This window comes from Halichoeres trimaculatus, unplaced genomic scaffold (assembly GCF_033239565.1).
Source record: "Halichoeres trimaculatus isolate MK-OKI-2021-1 unplaced genomic scaffold, fHalTri1.1 fHalTri1_scaffold_21, whole genome shotgun sequence".
In the NCBI taxonomy this organism is placed as follows: Eukaryota; Metazoa; Chordata; class Actinopteri; order Labriformes; family Labridae; genus Halichoeres; species Halichoeres trimaculatus.
Window position 1 is genome coordinate 10,324,495 of NW_027437199.1, and position 17,011 is coordinate 10,341,505.

Sequence of the window (17,011 nt, forward strand, 5' to 3'; positions counted from 1 at the left end):
GTACAAACAGTGAAAGTGCAAATGTGAATTTTGTCCAGTCCCTTGAAATCAATCTCCCACATTCACTAAGATGAAACTTACAATTTACAATAACTGTCACCAAAACTTTATTCATAATTTACATCAGAATGTCCTTTTAGAGTTCAGGTAATCTAGGGTGTTTTGCTATTTGTACAAACCGTTCTTAGAAATGCACTTACTGTTTTGCAAAAATAAAGGATGATTCTAGAAATGTACCAAAGCAACTAAGAAAAACTGTAATGTGATTAGAACTAATTGTAAATTTCAGACAAGTAGGTCTCACCTCCGTGCGTCATCGTCCACTCCTCTCCTGTGTGTTCGGACCCAATGCTCCAGCTGCTGCATGGAGTTGGTCCTGGACAGGCCCCTCTCTGGCTCCTGAACTGGAGCAGGAGACTTTACCGGACCCCCACTTTGGCTGGTATCTCCCTCTGCTGGGCAGCAGTCTACAGTCAGCTCTCCTTGCGTTGACCCTGAACCGTTTACCTGCACGGGTTTTGGGGTGTTGAGGCTGGCCTGTCGGGACGCAGAGACGGCGGCCGCGATAGCCGCAGCTTGAGCCGGCTGCAGCTTGATGCTGCTGATTTTGGTCAGAGTCCGCTCTGCACTGGGGTCTCTCTGGAAACCGTATTTTTCTCCACCTCGGATAGTAGCATACTTCTCTGCGTCTCTAATCATAGCGTATTTATCTCCTTCTCGTAACGTGGCGTACTTCTTCACCTCCCTCACAGTGCCGTATTTATCCACAACTTGAATAGTTCCATATTTACTGTCTGCTCTCATTGTGCTGTATCTCTCTGTCTCCTTCAACGACAGCTGTCTCTTCACCTCCTTATGTGGAGCTGCTTTCTGTGTGTCTTTCTGGAGCATGTGCCTGTCTCCAACTTTCTGCAGTGCATATTTTTCTCCGTCCTTTGCGAGCAGGTACTTCTCTCCATCTTTAGATGGAGCGTACCTCTCCTCTGTTGGCGTCACTGTGTACTTTTCATCCACTTTCTGAACAGCATACTTCTCCAGCTCCCTGTGAATGGCGCACACCTCTCCATCTTTGTGTAGGTACGTTTTCTCCCCGTCTTTCCGCAGCAGGTACTTTTCTCCATCCTTGTGGAGGAGATACCTCTCTCCATCTTTCTGAAGAGTGTAGCTAACTCCATCTTTCTTCAAGGAGTACTTCTCGCCATCTCTCTGTAAGGTGTAGTACTCCCTCTCCCTCTGGCTGTTGTGTTTCTCGATGTCCTTTTGCCGTTTGTCGTCTAGTCGAGACAGGGAGTGCTGCCGCAGGGGCTCACGGTTGCGTTCGTTGTTTTGGATCTCGGGCCGGGTCAGGACTCTGTGGTTGAGTAAGTTGTTCAACTCCTGAGGTGCTCGCTGGTCCACTTTCAACTTGTCCATCCTGAGATGAAGGAGAGAGGTGACAAAGAAGAAAGGAGAGATATTTCTAAGAGAGTTCTCAAAGATAACCGAGGTGTCAGAAGTCTTGTGTTTGTTCTCTCTGTCTGATTTTCTGGACTTCCACTTCTTAGAAGTTTATGATCTCTGCCTGAAAGCCCTCGGGGTTCAGGGCTAAGGGCTGGCTGAGGCGGCTGGGTATTGGGTTAACAGCTGTGAAGAATTATAGGTGTCAAAGAGTTGTGGCTAGCACTGCATATCAGGCTTTGTAGCACAGGGAGGAGAAAAAGTGCAGCTTTCTAACCTTCAAACTTTAAGCTTCTAAGTTTGCAGAATGTGGTGAAATAACATACATCATTTAACAACAAACACTTTAAACTACTCAACATTGGTCAGACTCTTATGTAGCAGTGCTGAGAGATTAACTGCTTTATTTTAGTGCTACCGCAATACCATTGAACCTTTATTTAAGTGAAATAGTGCATAGAGAACTTATTCAATCTTGACACTGAAAGGGATTTTAGTTTTATGGAAAATATACAGCAATTTGAATTCCTTTTTAGTCATTTTAATGCCATCAACAGGTTCCAAAAAGTTCAGGCAAGGGCAACAGAACGTTGAAAAATGACATCAGCTAAAGGAACATCTCCTACTGATGAGGTTAATAATCTGAACCATGTTTGTAACATGACCAGGGATAAAATTGGATAAAATACACCGGATGCATCTGCAGTCCCATGTTTGACGGACGCGAAGCTGTGGCGCAAGGGGTCAGGAAGTCATGACCGGAAAGTACCTTAAAACACCCAGTGACTTTCAAAATAAAACAGACCGTGTAAATATCAGTTCATATTTAGCTCAACTACGGTGATAAACAGACATAATGAGTGGAGCCAGACCAGGAGTCAGCAGGTTTAAGGTTTTACGTCAATGAAGAGAGACTTATCCATAGAGTGGGAACCCCTCGGTCTGTGACTCCAGGTGTCTGTCAGTCACGCAGCTTATCGGACTGAACACACAGCTGGTTTAAGTTAACAAACCCAATCAAGACACAGCACAACGAAGTCCCACTGCAGACATATCTGGTGTATTTCAAGTGTGAGTCTCTCAGAATGAAAGATAGAAAGAGGTTTATCCCTCTGTGAGAGACTGTGTGAGCAAACAGGTCAACAACTCAAAAAAATGTTCCTTAACACTAAATAAAGAAAACGTGGATGTCATCACGCTTTGTACCTAATACCATTAAAATATTCAGACAATCTAAAGAAATGTCTGGGCAAAAGAGGCACCATTAAAGCGGAGCAGTGTTTACAGGTTTTGGCACAGCATGACCTAAACTCCATAAACTTTTCTCTTTTGTCCCAAAGCCTTAACAAAGTGTTTTGAGCAATGGTAAAAGTGTCCTTGTTCCAACTGTTAGAAAAGTATTACCGGCATCAAATTTATAACTGTCCCCTCAGGCTGCTGCCTTTCATGACCGTCACTATCAGTTTATTTATTATTAAATTATGGTTGTTGTGCTCACTGAAGGAAATAAAAAAAATGGAAAACTCTTCCAGGAAACACAACGTCCCTCATGGTTACAAGCTCGACTTCCCCACATCTCTCTGAGGAAGAATCCTGAACACGAGGAAACTTTAAACCCGCCACTTTTAGAGGCATTTAGGAGGACTCTGGGGATAGGATAACACACTTCATGAATATCAGAGAGCTAGAGATGTGGTTCCAACATGGTGACTGTGTCTCTCTGATTCCTCTGTACTGTCTGATGTGATGTGTGTGTGTGTGGGCGAGTGTTTCTGCGGTGAGTACCGACCTCCTGACTGGCTCACTGTGCACAAGAGCAGCATCCGTCATGACTTTCATCCAGGACTCCATCTCTTTGGCTGTGTCAGTGCAGAAGTAGTACGTCCGCATGTTGGGGTGAGTGGCCTGGAGGTGTGGGAGGGCGGGGGGAGAGACGGGGGGAGGAGATAAAACAGCAGAGTGAGAAACAGCTCTTGATGTGACCTTGAGATACCAGCAGGGAGTCTCCATCATTCCTATTGGCAGGGAGGAGTGTTTGTGTACTGCTTGAGTGTGTGTTTGTGTACAGTATTGGTGTGTGTATGTGTGTGTGATGTGGCGTGTTTCAGCTGAAGTGTGAAATCAAATAAGTGTGAAAGTCTTTAAGGTTCTTCAGTGTTTGTGTCTTGGCAGGTAGAGCTGCATAAATAAGGCTGACACTGAAGAGTCCTACTAACATCTTCCACTGTGTGTGTGTGTGTGTGTGTGTGTGTGTGTGTGTGTGTGTGTGTGTGTGTGTGTGTGTGTGTGTGTGTGTGTGTGTGTGTGTGTGTGTGTGTGTGTGTGTGTATTAAACCATGCAGCAATCATCATTGCTATATTTCCAAAGTTTCCAAAAGAAGAACTTTTTGAAGGTCAAAATAATTGAATTTTGGAAAATTTGGTGACTTGGCCACCATTAAAGAGGGGATATTGTGCTGTCCCATATTTTAAAAACACAAATTGAAAATCAATATCACTAGATATTCAAACTTAACATGAAGATTTCCAAACTGATGCATATGCAAAAGTTTTAGAAATCTCTGAATCTGTCTGTAAACTACTCAAAACAGTCTGTTCTACAAAGTTCTTTTTCGAGATCTTCACAAGACTTGCTGAAATGATGAGGTCGTCACATAAGGATCTCCTTACTGATCCATGACACATTGGAGAAACAGGCCATAGACACTGAGGTCTGCACATAGTTCAGCCTTGACTGGTTTTATGATGGCTGGCCAATCAGAGAGAAGAGGGTTTGCGGAGCTGGGAGTCTTAAAGAGATAGTAGCTAAAACAAAGTGTTTCAGAAAGATGCTGGAGTAAGAGATTTCTTAAACACCACTGTGAGAAAAACAGATTTTGAATGCAGCAACAAGATGACAGATAAACATGAATCCCCCTTAGGGTGATCTTTTTCAAACATTTCGCAGTTGACTAAATTTGCACAACTACCCTTAAAACAGTGAGATTGTCATGTTTGAACATGTTTGAGCTATCATCCTGGGTAAGTTTATTTTTGTTGTGAAATTCAGATTTTTCTGCTGATTTTACACTCAAAACACTATTCATCACTGCAAAAAACTGAAATCTTATCAAGTGTTTTTGTCTTTTTTTAAGTAAAAATTGTCTTATTATACTCGATATGAACCACTTTCAACTTATCAATCCAGAAAAATGTCTTGTTTCAAGTTATCAGAGTACAAAAATTAGGTTTGAATCGCTTGTAACCAGTAAAAAAATCTGCCAATGGAACAAGAAAAAATTGCTTGAAAATTTCCTTGAGACTAGAACAATGTCTTAATACAAGTAACTTTTCTCTTGTTCTATTGGCAGATTTTTTTTTACTGGTTACGGACAATTCAGACCTCATTTTTGTCCTTAAATAACTTTAAACAAGACATTTTTCTGGATTGGTCATGTGAATTTGGCTCATATTGAGTCTTAACAGGAATTTTCTACTGAAAATAAGACAAAAACACTTGATAAGATTTCAGTTTTTGCAGTGATCATCAATCAATCTTTATCTATAAAGTGCCAAAAATCATCATTATAACATGAGACAGCAAGAAGCAAATAATAATAGAGCTGTCACCAGCTGAACTGTAAATATTGCTTCTTCATGCACAAGAGCATCTAGGATCTCAGTAGTCTTCATCAACACAAATGATATGAAAAAACAAAGGTGACTTCCATTATTCAGCTCCTCCTTTGTTTTACCTTGAAGGCGTACTTCCTGCTGATGTGGTCGTCCACCGACAGCATGGAGATGTGGAAGCTGGGCAGCAGGATGCTTCCCAGGATGCTGTCCTCTTTCTCATCTGGACAAAAAGGAACAGAGTGAATAAATAAATGATTCAAAGTGGGGTACTAGCAGGAAAGCCTCAGTGTTGTATCATGTAATCTGTGTTTCCACAAAGAAGTTTCACATGGCTGACTCATACATGTGCTCTGTGACTTTGGAGCAACTTTCAGCATCATTGAAAGATGCAAAACAGGGGGCCAGCTGAGAGGGCACTGCAAAAACTGAAACCACAGATGCTCAAATGTTCCTGACATTGGCTAAATTCCTGTTTTTAATTCCATGTTTCAAACCTTTCAGACAAATGTTCCTAGCCAGATCTTGGATTTATTATTTTAAGACGACAGGATTTTAAGCATACACAATCTCAATTACATCACTTGTTCAAAGAATTGCTCACCATGGTTATATTGCTTCAAAGTTTTGCACACTTGCAAATAACTTTCTGAGAAATCTCAAGTGGAATCAAAAAATCTCATTACTCGCTGGACTGTGACGCTGCTTGTAGAATATCTGAGCACATTTTCATGCTGCGTTTGCCGTGAATATTTTAAAGATTACTGGTGTGTTGTTGAAAAAGGTTAAAAAGTTGGAAAAAGTTTTAGATTTTGTTGGAAAAGAGACTAACTTTTGTGGTCACCAGAGTAGATACAAGGATTTGAAGTCTTGTACCTCAAACAAAACTGAAAGAGACAGAGGTGAGAAAATGTTTGCAGTGGTTTGGTTGAATTAATTTGTAACAGCTTTTTTGTCCCTCTCTGTTTTTGACATTTTGGAATCCAAAAGCTGCAAACCACACAAATGCAGCCACGAATGCATTACAGTCGACTCCTCTGACAAAGCTCTTATTCATCCATGCCTGCTTTAAAGCCCTGCAACAACAGTCTGAGCTGCTTCATATTGGGATGGTATCAACTGTGTGAACCTCTCTCTTCTCGGCTCTGTGAAGCTCCCAGGCTCCAGACTGCAGGCAGCACTGTGCAGGCAGGAACACGTGCAGTGCACCAGCTGTATAAAAACCTACAGAGCCTGGAGTCAGCGCTGCTGTTTGCTTTAGCTAAGCCGGAGCGCTGAGGCCTGCAGCTCCTCCGGCCCCATCCCTGCTCCTGAATTATTGAGACGTAGAACACACTCAGAAAACTCAGAGGTGAGAGGAGCTGTTGGTACACAGAGCAGCCTGCGTGGGCGTACTCTTTGAAAAAAGGCTTCTCTAGAACAGCTGACGTTTCAGAAAGCTTCAGAAGGTTCTCTGAGCTTTGAGGAGGCAGCAAGAACTTCTGTTTGATCAGAGCAGCAAACACGTCTACATAAACAAAAATTGCAAGTACGAACACACAGATTATTAGGAGTTTGATTTGAGTTCTGGTTTTTATCTCCTTTATGAAGATCGGCAACTATTGACCCAGAAGACTTCAAACTATATCTTATTTATAAACGTTTTTTTCTGGTAACAATCTGCAGCCTCAGAGTAAAATCACTGTTGGACAACGTAGAATTTATGCCACAAGATATAAATTTATCAACTTCTAAATCTATTAAAAATTACAGGTAATATTTCAGGACCTTGAAAGAATTTTCAAACACACTCGTATGGTTCAGTCCTGACTATTGTTCTCCCGTAGACTTTTTGTTTCTTAGTGGGAAAACTGCTGATGAATAACTGATCAAACATTTAGCACCAAGTTCTCCACACTGCAAAAAACTAAAATCTCCTCAAGTGTTTTTTGTCTTATTTAAAACAAAAATTGTCTTGTCATACTTGATATGAGCCACATTCAGCTGACCAGTCCAGAAAAATGTCTTGTTTCAAGTTATTTAAAGGCAAAAATGAAGTCTGAGTTGCTTGTAACCATTAAAAAAAATCTGCCAATGGAACAAGAAAAATTTGCTAAAAACTTGAATAATGTCAAATAACAAGTAACTACAAGTAACTTTTTTCTTGCTCCATTGGCAGATTTTTTTTTTGACTTGTTACAAGCAATTCAGAGCTTATTTTTGTCTTCAAATAACTTGAAATCAGACATTTTTCTGGATATGTCAGGTCAATGTTGCTCATATTGAGTCTAAAAAAGGCAATTTTCTCCTGAAAATAAGACAAAAACACTTGATAAGATTTCAGTTTTTTCAGTGCAGGGTGTTTCTCCTGGCTTAATGCAAGATCTATGACACTCTAGTATCATTGTGTCTATAGGAAAGTTCTGACTTTATTTGGTGTAGTCAGAATCCCAAAGATGGCAGCCTTGCACTGTTGGTGTCTCATCCAAGCATTTACATCCATCGTCTGAACCTGTGGTTTCTTATGCGTAGCAGGGTAACTATAAACATACTGTCAAGTAAAACTAGCCTTTCTCATAATGCTGTTCCTGTCTTTTTATTGAAGTGATGGAGCAGAAAGAAGACATTTAGAAGGCATCACTAATATTGTAAGACTGGTTCATGATTACTTTTTAAATATCTTAAACATAAGGTTTAAAAGTGTTGCTAATGTAAATCCTTCCAAAAATTAATGCCTCCAAAGCTGTATTCACACATGCACAAAAACTACTGAAAATTCCTTGAAATTTTCAGAGCTGCATGCCCAAACTAGGCAAGAGGATGTAATATTTTCCACATTGAGTCAGGGTGAGTGCTTGCAAGAATACACAGAAGCTATTCAGGATAATACACCAAGATTAAGTAGACAACCACTGGAATGGTGCGAAAATTAAAACTGAAGAAGAAGAATCATCTAAATAAAGAGAACAGACAAGATCAGTGTGTTAACAGCTGAATCCGGAAATGTCTGTTTCTTTGTCCTCTTCATGTTCTTTGGAGGTATAGCATCTCCTACCCCCCCACTTTATTTGACAGAACTTCACATTTTGAGTGACAACAAGCAACCGTGATATTTTTTGGGGCAAAGCGCCCTAAAAAATGCTTAAAATTTAGGAGTCGGTATGAGCAAAAAGAAGTGTAAATTATTTTCTCTCTACTATTTCAGACCAAGAAAGACAGGAACCTACACTCAGATTAGGAATGAAAATATTTTTCTTTTTTAAACTTGATCTTTTTTTTAACATTTCACTGTGAGGTTTCATATTTTTTTAAGTTGATTTCATTACTTTTTAGATATAAAAAAACAACCGTCTTCTAAATGCCTTCCACCATGTCCAACAGTCCAGAAAAACAGAGCAGGAACACTCACTGCAGGAACACTCACTTCTCGTCTTTTCTCATGAGGTTGTACTGCTGCACATGGTTTTTGCACTACATTCTGTGAATCCCCTCACTCTATCGATGATGCCGTTATCAGAGTGGATGTAAACACTCCGAATAAATAGCTATAGATCAGATTTGCTGTGAAAGAACAGCTTATTGGTCCCCGCTCATTTAAGGGAGGATGAAGTACATCGTCAAACTCAACAAACACCTTCCACCTGAATAACAAAAAGTGCTCAAAATAAAGTCACACAGCAGTCAGAATGAAAATGGAAAAAAAAAAAAAGCGGAGGTTATTATCTGAGAGGCAAGCACGCCATTGTCCTTCACGAGGATGCCTCCTCGCTCTTGTCTCTGGCTGTATAAGCCAATAAACATCCAATTTTCCCTCGGGTTTGTCATGAAAGCGGCTGCTGATTGCGCCCTGGGAGCGGCTAATTTGTCAATTTATGGAGAGAGGGGAAAAAAACTCTTTCAAAGGTTTGGGAGGCACGAAGGAGGGACAGATGAGCTTTTGTGAATGTAAAGTTTTGAATTAGTGATGTTGGAAACGCTAGGAAGACGAAAACACTTCTACCCTGTCAGGACACCCAACCCTGTTGACCGCTGGACTCACTTGCTCCACTGCCTCTGATAAAGCCATTTAAACTGTTGTATTTAACTCTTTTATCTAATCTAATTCATTTTATCTTAATACATGCTGCCTACAGATACAGCCTGACTGGAGCCAGCACTTTCTCACACCATCCTCTTCCAGTATAGTTTTTATGGACGTGCCAAAGAGCACAGACGTTTCTTGAACCCAGGCTGTTAACCTGTTTACTCCTGCAGTAAAAATGTCCATTCTGATATGAGGCCTTTTTCGATTCTCATCACCTGACACAGATGGTGTACTGTGCTTGTTAAGGCAGCCATCAGGAACTTCTGGTGTGTTTGAGGACCAAAGATATACATCTTATCACTTTCCTGTTTGTGTTCAGTCCATGCCAGGGCAGTATCATTCTAAAACATCACCCTGCTTTCTTTAGAAAAGTCACATATATGTCATACAGAGCAAAAATGTGTTGTTACAACACTTGAGGATGGCTGTTTCTTTAATAGGGCTGGGTTAAATAAATCGATTCTCAAAAAAAAAAAAAAACGATTCTCATTTTCAAAATTAGATATTGATTCATAAAGTCCAAGGATCAATCTTTAAACTATAAGTAACTACTCCCTTTCTCGTTCAGTTTCAGTTTCGCACAATTCCATTACTGCAAGTCAGTGTGGGATATATATTCATGAAATAGCTCTGTATATCTTACAGCAAGTTTTTGCAAGGTTATATGAAGTACAGATCAGCCTGTTCACGGGAGCTGCAGCTAATGTGCTAACGCTAAATGATAAGCTCCACTGTGTGATTTCACGGTTTCAGGAACAGATGGGTGATGTCGCAGGGGCTACGTCCATGTTTTATACAGTCTATGGTAACAAAGCTACTGTCGAGGGATGTTGTTTTCACAAATGAGAGAACTGCATTATGTATTTTGCTGTAATACAGTAAATATACGTGAGTTAGTGTCAAAGATAATGATACCAGTTTTGTCGGCAAAACATGAGAATAAGTTCTTTGAAGAAGTAGTGAAAAAACAAGCATCAGAAAAAAATGCAGTTTTTTTTGTAAATGTGAGTCTCCTCTGTGAAACTGTGAACAAATGTGCTACTCTAGTGGCAGGGGTGACAGGGAGAAAATAACCATGCCAATTTTTTTTTTTAGATATTTATTGAAAAAAAAAGATAGATATCAGGCACTTTAAGTTCTGGCAAAAGTAGAATAAGTATTGAAACTTTATTATTAATCGAATCGAATCGAATCGAATCGAATCGAATCGAATCGAATCGAATCGAATCGAATCGAATCGAATCGAATCGAATCAAATCAAATCAAATCAAATAGAATCGAGTTGAATCAAATCAATTTGAAACAAAACAAAAAAAAAAACAAAAAAAAAAAACGAAACGAAACAAAACTAAACAAAACAAAACAAAACAAAACGAAACATGAATCAAATCGAATCAGGACCTTGTGCATCAGAATCGAATCCATTCAGACCCACAAGGTCACTTTGAGCTCTGGCACAAGTAGAATAAATATTGAAACTTCATTATTACTAAATAAATCAATATTGAATTGAACTGTGAATCAAATTGAATGGAATTGTGAATTGAATCAAATCAGGACCTTGTGGGTCAGAATTCGGATCCGAAAATCAGTGGGGATACCCAGCCCTATTCTTTAATATGCCACCACTCGTCGAGTGAAAATTGATTATTTATTGCCCTCACATCACAGGGTGCTAACATGATGCTTTTACAGGCTAATGGCTAACGTCTTACTTGATTCTGATTGGCCAAAACTACATAATAATAGTGATCTGGGAAACCTGATCCTGAGCACTAAATCAAATCAAGTCAAACACTATTCATCTCTGCCTGTTGACACTGTGGCAAAAATGTTAGCTTCTGTTAGCATTTTAAGTCAATGGGCTACATGGAAGCTCTCCCTAAAGTGACTTAAAATCAAAATTTTACATATGTGGCTGATCAGAAAACACAAGAGGAGCTGAAAATGCAGGAAACTGAGGGACTACGCTTCCTCTGCTACATACGCTTTGTGTGACTGTGAGTGTGAATGTGAGTGTTTGTGTGTCCTCACCTCTGTAGTAGAAGAGGCACATGTCGGACAGAACGAACCACCTCTTCTTCCACAGCTTCATGCCTGTGCTGTCCTGCAGGGGGCAAAGGTCACAGATTATCAGTCAGTCATTCAACGAGGAGTAGTAACTACACAACGACTCTCTTTTACAATTTCTTTACTTTCTTTGATCCTCCCTCACTTCCTTTCCTCTTGATCCCCTCACTGTGTCTCCCTCCGGCTGCTTCTATTAACCAGCTTCTATCTCCTCCTCTGAGACAAATTGCTCTGTTTTATCTCCTCATAACGCAGAGACAAATTTGCGTCTGTGTTGCTCGAGGCGAAGGCTTGTGCTTTGTTCTCCATGATGCTGCTCTCATTTTTTTTTCTCCCTCCCTCCTCTCATGTTGTAATGACTGCAGCGACAACAGCACATTTTTTGACACCACTCCAACATTGTGAGTCTTTTTCTTTGTTTGCTAAGTGTGCGTCCGTCCACAGACCTTGAGGTTAGCAGCTTTAGGTAAACACTGATGACATTTCTTCAGTGAAGGAGCTCTCTGCCTGACAGGACCGTGGAGAGGAGAGGAGGGTTGGGTTTGTGCGAGGTGAATCAATTGAGCGATGGCGCAGGGGCCAAGGCTGAGATGGAGGATATTGACAGCAGTTCTAATCGAGGTCTGAAAGCTGAGCTGAATGGTGCTCGACGAGGCCGTCATCGGGGAGCTGTTTCCCGGTCAGAGGTTGAAATATTGAACCACAGCAGATCTCGGTGGGGTGATGAAAATTGCTTGACTTGCAGCGAGGGGGTGGAAAAGTAATGGGTGAACAAGCTGAGCCTCGAGCTAGGTTAGCCGGCGTCAAGTGAAGATCCACAGCAGGAGCTGGACCCTTCAGTTTCCTCGTGTTCAGGAGGCACTCTGACAGCAGCAGGGCTTCAACAAAAACTGCTGGTGTTAAAAATACTGGAGAACTTCTTGCAAGGGTTTAAACATCACAACTTTTTGTTTACACTGTTTAATAACACTGTTAAATAAATGTTGAATTTAATACTGTATTTCTGCTTGTTTGTCACCATACAGTCTCTTCTAGCTATGAGAAGTGTATAGGCATTAGCTGTATCCTGATCAAGGAACTGTGTCATTCAAAGTACACATGTCAATGCCCAAGGTAAAGGTCAAGTTACACATGACTGAAATTCATTACTCTCTTCATCAGCCGTTTTACGGCAACTTCATAAATTTGCAGTACTACAGAAATGGGTTTAAGACGGGCTGAAATGAACGCCTGGTATATTCTCACACTGCTCACTAGTAAGTGGAAGAAATGTATGCAAAGTAACAATGCTGGGCAATAGACTTAGGCAAGTTTTGAACCCCTACATATTCATATGTTGTAGAAATTCCTGAATCTGTCTGTAAACTGATGAAAATGTTGTGTTCTAAAATTAGCACCAGATCTTAACAAGATTTGTTGAAATCATGAGGTCATCACATAATGATGTCATGACAAATTTAAGAGATGGGCCTCAAACACCAAAGTCTTAACATAGTTCCGTCCTTGACAAGCTTCAAGATGGCTGGCCAATCAGAGAGAAGAGGGTTTGTGGAGTGAAGAGCCTTAAAGAGACAGCAGCTAAAACAAAGTGTCTCAGACGGTGGCTGAAATAAGGGATTTCCAGAACACTAGTGAGAGAAAATTTGTTTGTTTTTTTTGAGCTGTAAACATGTTAAGTTTTTATAGGAGTATCAGAGAGACAGAACAAAACATACAAAAATATTACAATACCCCTCTTTAAAGAGGCTGTGAGGAGAATCACTCTATAACACAGGGGCTAAGCTGTTTGTGCTAATGTTCATTCCAACCCACAGTAAGCAGTTATTCTGCAGTGGTCTGTTCAAACTTGAGAGTCTATCAATAAAATGAAGAGTGAAGTTGCATTAGCTCTGGTTGGTAGACGACTGGCAGGACATGGCTAACCAGGATTTATTTACTAACATTACACATTACGTACATGTTTAAGAGCTGCGCTAAATGTAAACAGCAATTAAACTACTTACAAACTGACAGTGTTAACTTCTTGTCAGGTTAGCCTACAGATACACAGGGCTGCCGATACCGCTACATGTTGCCGGCTACTACACATGTTTGCTTGATGTCATGTTCCAAACCGTCACGCCACGTAACTTGATAAATACCTTACTTCACACACACTGTATCCAGTAAAAAGTTGTCTTAAACATAGAAAATTTGTTTTGATCCTTTCTCCGTTTAATGCCAAAACAAACACTTTGCTAAAAGCAATTCACGACAGCGTTTGGAGACTCCGGGCCAGGAGGTGGTGAGGCAGTCCAATTGAAACAGATCCTCCTATTGACATCTTTAAGGAATGCAAGACTTTAGCAAGACCACTGGTCTTCATCCAGAAGAGAAGACCAGTGGCCTGACCCACCTAACTACAGGTGAGCCTTATTCTTCAGTTGCTCTCAAAAATAAAGTCATATTTTTATGATTTTAAGGTAAAAACTCAATAAACTGCAGGCATGACTTGTAGATAGATAGATAGATAGATAGATAGATAGATAGATAGATAGATAGATAGATAGATAGATAGATAGATAGATAGATAGATAGATAGATAGATAGATAGATAGATAGATAGATAGATCTAGATAGAATTTATTGTCATTGTGACATGTAAAATGCACAATGAAATTAAAAGTGCCATACAGTTGGTGCAACATGCCTGTTTCTAGTTCCACACAAACTCAGTCACATCCAATAATCTTCAACAGCCCTCTATGTTTACCTGTTTGTAAAGCCAGCTGCTCTTCACCACCGGAGCATTGGGGTTCCTCTTGATGGAGTTTGACCTCTTCCCAAAGTTATGGACTTTTTTGGAAGACCTGGAGGGCTGTTAGAAAAAACAAGAAAGGAAATCAAGCATAAAGACTCTGACTGCCGTTGGCTTTATTGGAATCATTTTTGAGTAAATAAGACACACCAAACATTTCACACACATAAAAATAACTTTGCTGGTGTTTCTGTGCTGAGCCTCCTGCAGAAAGAATCCAGCAGGGAGAAGTCTACATGGGAAAAAATAACCCAGAATATGTTTTCGCCCTCATCTCAACGCAACATGACATGCGTTTGGTGCATCGCTTGTAAAGAGGCTTGTATACTAAAACAGCTGCTATAAAAAGCAGCAACAGAGGCAGATGTTTTCAGCTCATTAAACAAAGCGTATTTCACATCCCCCATACATCACAGCTCACTTACTGAAAAACACAGCACTGCAGCATACAAATCCACTCTGTATCAGTCAACAGCAGAAGGATAAAAGGAGAGTTTAAGGTCTAAATTTAAGACGAACAGGATTTAATTATAATTTAGACATTCAGTACAAGCCAGACTGAAGGCAACCATTTCAATCAGTGTTTTCTGAAGACGTGTATTCACTCCTGTGGATTAATGCTTATTTTTACATTTTGTAATCACCACAAAAGTCTTTTAGCAAAATAAGGAAGGTAATTTTAGCCTCTAATTTAAACTTAATATTTACTTCAAAGTTTCCTATAATTAAATGTCAAATATTACATGCACTTTGGGGATTTTCTCATTTCTCTGTATATACAGTAATTTGATGTTTTCATCAGAGCTGGAGGGAGACTTTCCATGCCCAGTGTGTCATCTGGTTCACCCTTAGGAAACTAAAGCCCGAGGACTAAAGTTTGAGGATTTTATGCAGCTCATACTGACTCCAAACTTGTCAAATCAACAGCAAAATCAGGGACCTCTATCCGTCATTAGGTATAATGAAGTAGCCCAAACTACAGATAAGAAGTGGGCAGGCATCGGTGAAGTGCAACAACATTAATTCAACAACCTGTTGTTAAATTAAGGGAGCGTTTCCTGCCCCTGCTTTTATGTAGAGTATTGCACTTAGAAAGTATGCTATCTTACCTAGAATAAGTTAATATTTTCTTATTTTTATAGGAATATTCAAGTTCTTTTAAGTGGGGTTGTATGTAACGTACAGTACCATGTCACTGGTAATTGAGAGAAACAACAAACAAGCTACACTACAGTTTGTTTTTTCAGATGGAGCCGGCTATGTCATGTAGCTAATTTTCAGAGACTCCTACTTCAGCCCTCAGAAGATTTTAGCACTTATTTTAGACGATCAAACACTGTCTAAACTACTGTGATGTATAGTTTGCTACAGATGACGCCACCAATAGGAAGGATAAAGGACACACACCAGTAGCAGCTTGTAGTGTTGGAAAATGTAGCCACTTCATGAGTGCAAAACACTGCAGTTCCTTCAATGTCCACTAGAGGCAGTCTTCAGAAGTTAAGTATCCCAAAGACTAAAGTAAACTTTAAAATGAGATTAAATAAAGTGTGATACTAGTATGGTTGTAAATTCATATCTATTTCCAAATCATCAGTTTCAAAAATTAAGAGGAAGAGTGTGACTTATTTGACAGATTAGTGTGTTGTAGCTGTTTTTCAGGAGGTCTAATATCTACCGCTTTGCCTCTTCCCAAATTAACCTGAAGTTGGCTGGGGTCAACATTTCTCAGGTGAAGACAGCAATCCTCCGGCCTTAAAAACAATTAGGTGGTGTTACTGAGACTAGTCTTAGACCAGTCAAAGCACTCTAACAGTAATAGTCACATTCACACAGCTGATAATCTTAAAGGAGAAATTCCACATGTGACTGCTGGCACTGGGATCAAACTATAACCTTTTTTTTTCTTTTTACAGTTGATGTAACTTACAATCGTCTGATAAAACCCACATCAGGTGGTGGAAGAAAATTCTCTTTTGATCCCCTTGTGCAGGAAAGTGTATCATAGGTAACATTTTGTTATAATGGAGGGATATTTACTTTAAAAACACATCATACAGTTGTCACTGTTTGGCATTTTAATCAAAGAAAAAAAAGTCACATTTTATTATATTTCTAAATATATCTTTCTTAGAGCTGTTTGACCTTTTTTTCCTCAAAGGCTTCTTCTTCTTCTATAGGTGCTCTATGTTTTGATGTGTTTAAAATGTTTCCAAGACGAGAAAGCAGCAGCACTCTTACAGATGGGTTATAAATAATAACTCCTCATGAATACATGAAGAAATGCAGTGTAACACTTACTTTTGGTCAGTGTAAGCAGAAGTAATAATAGTAAATGTATCACTTATTCATGAGAGCTCAGAACTCTCTGATTTGATCTACTCATGCATATCAACTTCCTGTGTGTTAGTGAGGTTTACTGAGATGTTCGATCTAGAAGCAGCAGCGGCAGCAGCGCAGTGACCTGTGTGTGTGACACACATACAGCTGAGTTAGCCTGCTTCTAACTCTGACTTCTCTCCACTCTGACATAACAGGAGTTGACACATGGACACTTTCACTGAATGCAGGAGTCACTGACCACTCACCGTTGTTAACCGCCTGGAGCTGACCTCCAGAGGAGCATTATGGGAGCAACAAATCATCACTTTCAGGGGTGTTAAGGCAGCATGGACACTTCAACTTCTGCTTAAATCTCTTTTATGAATCATTCATTTAATTATCACAACATCTACCTGGGGGCACCTTCAGGCAGGACGCAATGTCAATATTCTTCAATGCAAACTCCAGATCAACCCTTGAATTTATTTCACATCTATAGATTTATACAGCATCTTGTTGTATTTCATTGTTTTGCATAACCTTTCACCGTTCTATGACCTTATCTAATTCCTTTATTTTATTGCTGTCCCATTCAGTTATCTTGAAGTTTAACGCTTTTATTGTACAATCTGTTTATATGAGAATATTTTAGATAGCTGTGGAAAAAGACCTCAAACAAAAACAAATGCCCTTTCTGATCTTAAAGAGCA

At 39.8% G+C, this 17,011-nt stretch overlaps 1 protein-coding gene across 7 annotated transcripts in view; it reads right to left on the minus strand.

Moving 5' to 3' along the window:
- Positions 1 to 17,011, minus strand: part of LOC141810783 (pleckstrin homology domain-containing family A member 5-like) — a 252,612-nt gene that overhangs the window by 50,671 nt on the left and 184,930 nt on the right. For all 7 annotated transcript variants that reach the window (XM_074698593.1, XM_074698598.1, XM_074698596.1 and 4 more), the window contains 5 exons: positions 13,935 to 14,039; positions 11,147 to 11,219; positions 5,172 to 5,272; positions 3,227 to 3,342; positions 305 to 1,414 (listed from right to left, as the gene is read on the minus strand). In XM_074698593.1, the coding sequence (XP_074554694.1) occupies positions 305 to 1,414; positions 3,227 to 3,342; positions 5,172 to 5,272; positions 11,147 to 11,219; positions 13,935 to 14,039 (1,505 nt within the window). The remainder of the gene's footprint in view (positions 1 to 304; positions 1,415 to 3,226; positions 3,343 to 5,171; positions 5,273 to 11,146; positions 11,220 to 13,934; positions 14,040 to 17,011) is intronic.